This window comes from Dermacentor andersoni, chromosome 3, assembly GCF_023375885.2.
Source record: "Dermacentor andersoni chromosome 3, qqDerAnde1_hic_scaffold, whole genome shotgun sequence".
Lineage (NCBI taxonomy): Eukaryota > Metazoa > Arthropoda > Arachnida > Ixodida > Ixodidae > Dermacentor > Dermacentor andersoni.
Genome location: NC_092816.1, coordinates 57,139,615 through 57,144,964, shown reverse-complemented (window position 1 = coordinate 57,144,964; position 5,350 = coordinate 57,139,615). Strand labels below are relative to the sequence as shown.

Here is a 5,350-nt window from a genome sequence, read left to right as displayed (position 1 = left end):
GATTCAGTCATTGGTGTCACTGTCTTTTAGGGGAAGAAGTAATGAATATTTATTGTCTGCGATACACAAGTTTTACACAAACTCTTCCAGGTGCCCAAGTAGATATAAAATTACAGTCGCCTCGCGCACTTCACAAAATGTACACCATAGGGAGCAGCAAGGCTGGGACAACACTGGCTGGGATGGCCTCGGAACAGAAATTTGCGAGGTGGGACGGGACAACATTTAAGTATGAGACGAGAAGAGACTTCCTCCTTGCTGGCTGCATCTTTTTCTTTAGTCCTGTGGCCCAGGAGGCACTTGCAAAAGTAATGGGTGGGGGGAAACCCTTGGGCAAGGTCGTTTTCAATGCCGAGGAAATGCAACCTACAAGGAGCTGCATCTCAGTGCTCGTTGAGGTGTAAATAAGATGTAGAAAAGGAAAAGCAATGCTGCATTTGTTTTAGAAGGCACCTGTATAGACAATGCACGAACAAGGAAAAAAAAGAAAGTGCAGGAATACAGCTATTTTTTTTTTTTTAACGGCTGGCCCGTCCCACCGGGCTGGAAGCCGCCACTGACAGAGCGACATGGAAACAGTCAAGCCCCTTGCCAGCGCACCCCACAAGGAATATGCAAGAGAATCGCAGGGGTGAGGAGAACTGTGCCCAGCTTGTACTAGAAGAGTCTTATTTGGTGCGACTGAGTTGAGATTTTGGCAGCCCCACTGACAACGCTCGCGGAGGAAGAAAGGCAAGGGGACACGGCCACAGTTATTTACATCGATTGGCAATAAATACACAAACAATGAAAGCATTTGCAGGCACTACGGAGGCAGCTGGGCAACTTGGAAAAGATGCTTGGAAACAAAAAAAAGGGGGGGAAAGCAAACCTCAACTCCAAAGGGAGAGTTCTCGGAGGAAAGTGACATATTTTGGGGAAGGTGCGCATGTCTGAATGAGCACATTCATCATTTATTTACACAAAAAACATTTTGCTGAAGTTACGTGGCATTGCACGTGCCGGTCGGTGACTGACCTTGCCACATTTTTTTTCTGAAACTGCCCACTTGTTGCCTCTTCGATTAAGGCGATGGGCGACGACAAAAAAAATGAATTGTGAGGGATGGGACAGTCTGTACAGATGCAGTTCGTATCTTTGTGTGTTCGCTTCCCGGCTCTCCCGCTTCTAAAGCTCGGGAGGTCTGCAATGAGGAAAGCCTTTTTTTTTTTGCTCTTGTACTGTGGCGGTTGATGACTTTTTTTTTTTGCATTGTTCTTGTAGTAGTTGTAGTAGCGGTCGTAGTAGTTGGTGATGGGGTAGCCTGTCTTTGCACTAACTTTTGTTTAAAAAGTTTTGCGAAGTTGTGTTTTTTTAAAAGTGCATTCGTTGGGGGAACACCCACAGTTGCATACAATTGCATTCCTAGTGATATGCGCGACACAGGTTGGCGCGCACTACATGACAACAAAAGCCTGCACATGTTGCAGATGCCAGAGAAATATCCATCTAGCAATTTTTATATATATATATATATATATAAAGAAAAGAAGAGACAAAACAAACGACTTGACAGACCACCCACTGGTACAGTGAAAAGTTGCATTTTCTTTCCTTTCTTTCCTCTTGCAAGTTGGCTAGTATGTACAGGGAACACTACCTCATAACTATGTTACATGAACAATGCGTGGCTGGCCCATGAAACTTGCGAAGAAATAAATAAAAAATAAAGTAATCAAAATGTGGATATTAATTTATCCCTTTTCTTTTAAGCGTAAAAATACTACCATCCTAAAAATGTCACGTTAAACACGAAAACAGCACAATAAGGCCCTTTTAAAAGGTCAGTTGCCACCAACACCCCCTTGCCACCAAATTGAAAATGGCGCACGTTTTTCCTTGTCTGTGGATAGAATCCAGTGTGCGCTGTCTGCCACTTCAGACACATTGAACAACATTCGCACACTAACAGCGCTGATCGCCTCAAAGCCAGGCATTCTGCCTAAAATTATTAACGCAGACTCAAATGACCGTGAAAGAAAATTGTCATCCACCCGACTGTAGCACGAAACTACAAAAGGAACGCATACGGATTTCTCGGAAAGAAAGCTTCATGGCTGAACAATGATTCATTACTGGTCCAGGGAACTTTCACTGCAAAGTCAATATGGGTTTCCTTCATAGCGAAGTGCTTCAGCCGGATGGATGACAATTTTTACGCTTCGTGAACCTGTCCCCACCTTTGCTGATTTGCCATATCCAATGTCCCTGTGCTTCGAATCGTCAATCAATTCGGCCTCACTTTGCAAATGCTAGCCTCCCGGTTGTAGATGGTAAATGCCATGAAAAGGCGTTGGTCCCGGGTTCAATCCATAGACCAGGGTGAAGCTTTCTTTCTAAGGAACTCTTACGGGCTTTCTTTATAGCATTGTGCGACAGTCACGTGGATGAAAATTTTGCCCTTCCAAGAACCCTTCTGCAGCTTAAGGTCTTCCGCCAAACTGATTTGCCACATTCAACCAACCGTATTTTACAAAGCTATAAAAAAATTGTATTTTTTTAAAAATCAGCCAGCCACTAGTCGGGCTTCCTCCAAAATCTTGCAAGAACACACACACACACATACATGGCACCAGAAGAATTGCTTTTGCACAAATACAAAATAAGCACATCTGAACAGGCACACACATACAAGCCAAAAAAAAAAAAAAAAAAAAGAAAAGAAAACCTTATTTTAAATGACCTATTATACCACACTGCTCACTTGCGAGCCCTTTCCACCAGCTCATTCAGTACGGAGCGAAGGCTACCACATTAACAGGAGAAGGAACACGAGGTTGGGGAGGGGAGCCATTGCATGATGTGAAAACTTAAAAAAACATCTGTGGTCCTAACTAACACTGGGCGAGGTGAATAATAAAACTGTTCACAACAACTGGCGGCACAACAAGTTTGCAGGAGGAATAATAAAATGCCGCAATGTGGGGCCAGAGCATCTTGTAGCCTTGCGAGAAAGGAAAGGCAGGTTCTCTTTCTTGACTAGTAAAAAACCTCTACATGCAAAGTGTCCACAAAAAAAAAAAAAAAAAAATACAAACAACCTCTGCAAAATGAGGTGCTGTGCCGACTGCCGTTTTCACATAAAAACAAACTTGATACTTACGTACTTAAAAATATTAAAAGGTAATGCTTGCAAAAGGGCAGAATAAACACTTTACAGGACAAGTTCAGTACCTACACATGAAAGAGAGCCAAAGGTATTTTTTTTTTTTTTTTTTCAGAACAGGAAAACAATTGTCAATGAAAAGTGTGTACGTGCACACACACATGCACATATATATAATATATAACACATCTCTGTTTGTGTACATACATGTAGAAAATAACTTTATGAGAATAAACAAGAAATAAACGCACCACCTTTTTATCCTTTTGGGTTTCGAGGAATGACTCAACTTGCCTCTGTCACAAAGAAACACAAGTCCTTGCCAGAGTGATCAGATTCAAAGACACGCTGCAGGCCAGGATGACACAACCTCATTTTGTCCTCGTGAGGGGTGGGGTGCAGAAGATTGAAAAATGCCATCGCAAAGGGAAGGGGGGGTTGAAGATCGTTGTAGCAGCAGCAGCTGCAGTTTGCAAACACACACTGGGCCACCGTCGAGGAGGTTTTAAGATGTGCCCCCTTTACACCTTGTCACACACTTCTCTCTCAACCGTGGTAAACCAGTGCATATTGACTTGGAGAGCACAAGAAGGTGCCGACTAGTGCTATGTATAAAGCAAAACCTTTTTGTAATATCTTTGGTACGGCACATCCCTTGTCATGTTAAACCCAATCAAATCATTATTCCAATGGAAAAAAAAAAATCACTACGTAGTGAACTGCAACAGCAGAGAAGCTCATTATAGCAAGAACCAGCAGCTTGAGTCGACGGTTATCTGTGTGGTGTGAGCTAGGCGTTTTTGTTCCCTATCTCGAGGTCGCTGAATTGTTTGGGGGTCTGAAAGTCCCACTTCCTTCATGACATTTGTGTGTAAAGGTCGTTTTGTAGCATTTTGATTTAAACTACTATGCTCCTCCGATACTCTAGTGCTCCCTGGCTGTCCAAGCACACACACTGCTGCAGCTGGGTGCGCAGCAGCTAGCCACTGAGCTACCACGATGGGTGTAGGGCTAACAGCACTGCAATCGTTAAAAGCAATTCAGTTGCCTGTACCAAGTACTCTGAGAGACTTCCCTTGTTAGGTGAAGCTCCCGTTGCGGTAAACACATCACGCAGGAAAATGTGCCCGAGTAACTAGAGATATTATCCAGCTGTACCCCATTGCATTAAGTGTGCTTGATTATCCATAAATTTAACAATAATTAAATTATGGGGTTTTACATGCCAAAACCACGATCTGATTATGAGGCACGCCGTAGTAGGGGACTCCAGACCACCAATTTGGACCACCTGGGGTTCTTTAATGTGCACCTAAATCTAAGTATGCGAGTGTTTCCGCATTTTGCCCCTATAGAAATGTGGCCGCCATAGCCGGGATGTGATCCCGCGACCTCGTGCTTAGCAGCCCAACACCATAGCCACTAAGCGACCGTGGCGGGTGTCCATAAATTTAAGCTGGGAGCCCATAACTTGTTTGATGACTTTCTCCACCCTATATCATGTTAATATGGGCTGGTTTACCACAATACAAGACCAACTTGAACAAAGCCACACCTTGTGCATTTCTCTCTTAAGCTTAGGTCGTAAAATCCTTGTATTCGGTGGAGAGAGAGAAGTTATGGGGTGGAAGAGTGGCCCGGTGACGGTCGTCACGGCGATTGCATTTCCCGTGCCAGCCTCTGCAGCTGCTGCGGTGGCGGCAGTGATGGCGGGTCGAGCCAGGTGAGAACACCGCCACCAGATAGGGGGAAAGTTCGCAGGAACCATTGCGTCGGCAGTGGCGGCCGCGCTGTTGACGGCATCTGCCCCGCCTCCTCAGTTGATGGGCGGCCGGCCACCGCGGGCAGCCTCCTCCAGTGTCCTGAGCTTCAGCTCCCGCTCCCGCTGCTGCTGTTGGCTGCAGCGACGAGCCGTGGCACTACAGTCACTGGACAAGTCTTGCCTTGGGACTGTGGGGCGCCACCTGACAACCCCCGGGAGATGACAAATCACTGGCACACCACTGTCGTGGCAAGAATTAGGCCCTCCCCCCCGCCCACCCCACCCCCCCACCATCCCCACTATGCTACTGCTGCCACGTCCTTTGCTCAACATCGTCAAGCTGACATGAGAAGGAATACACTGACATGAAAAGAAGGAAGGGTGATGGGGTTGTGCCACTGACCTTTAAAAAGACAAAAAAAAAAAAGTCAGTATGCTACCCT

The 5,350-nt window shown here is 45.4% G+C and overlaps 1 protein-coding gene across 3 annotated transcripts in view; it reads right to left on the bottom strand.

The window, feature by feature from the left end:
- Positions 1 to 24: 24 nt before the first annotated feature.
- Positions 25 to 5,350, bottom strand: part of Gug (arginine-glutamic acid dipeptide repeats grunge) — an 85,986-nt gene continuing 80,660 nt past the window's right edge. For all 3 annotated transcript variants that reach the window (XM_050195484.2, XM_050195487.2, XM_050195486.2), the window contains one exon: positions 25 to 5,109. In XM_050195484.2, coding sequence (XP_050051441.1) covers positions 4,962 to 5,109 — 148 coding nt within the window. In that variant the 3' untranslated portion in view covers positions 25 to 4,961. The remainder of the gene's footprint in view (positions 5,110 to 5,350) is intronic.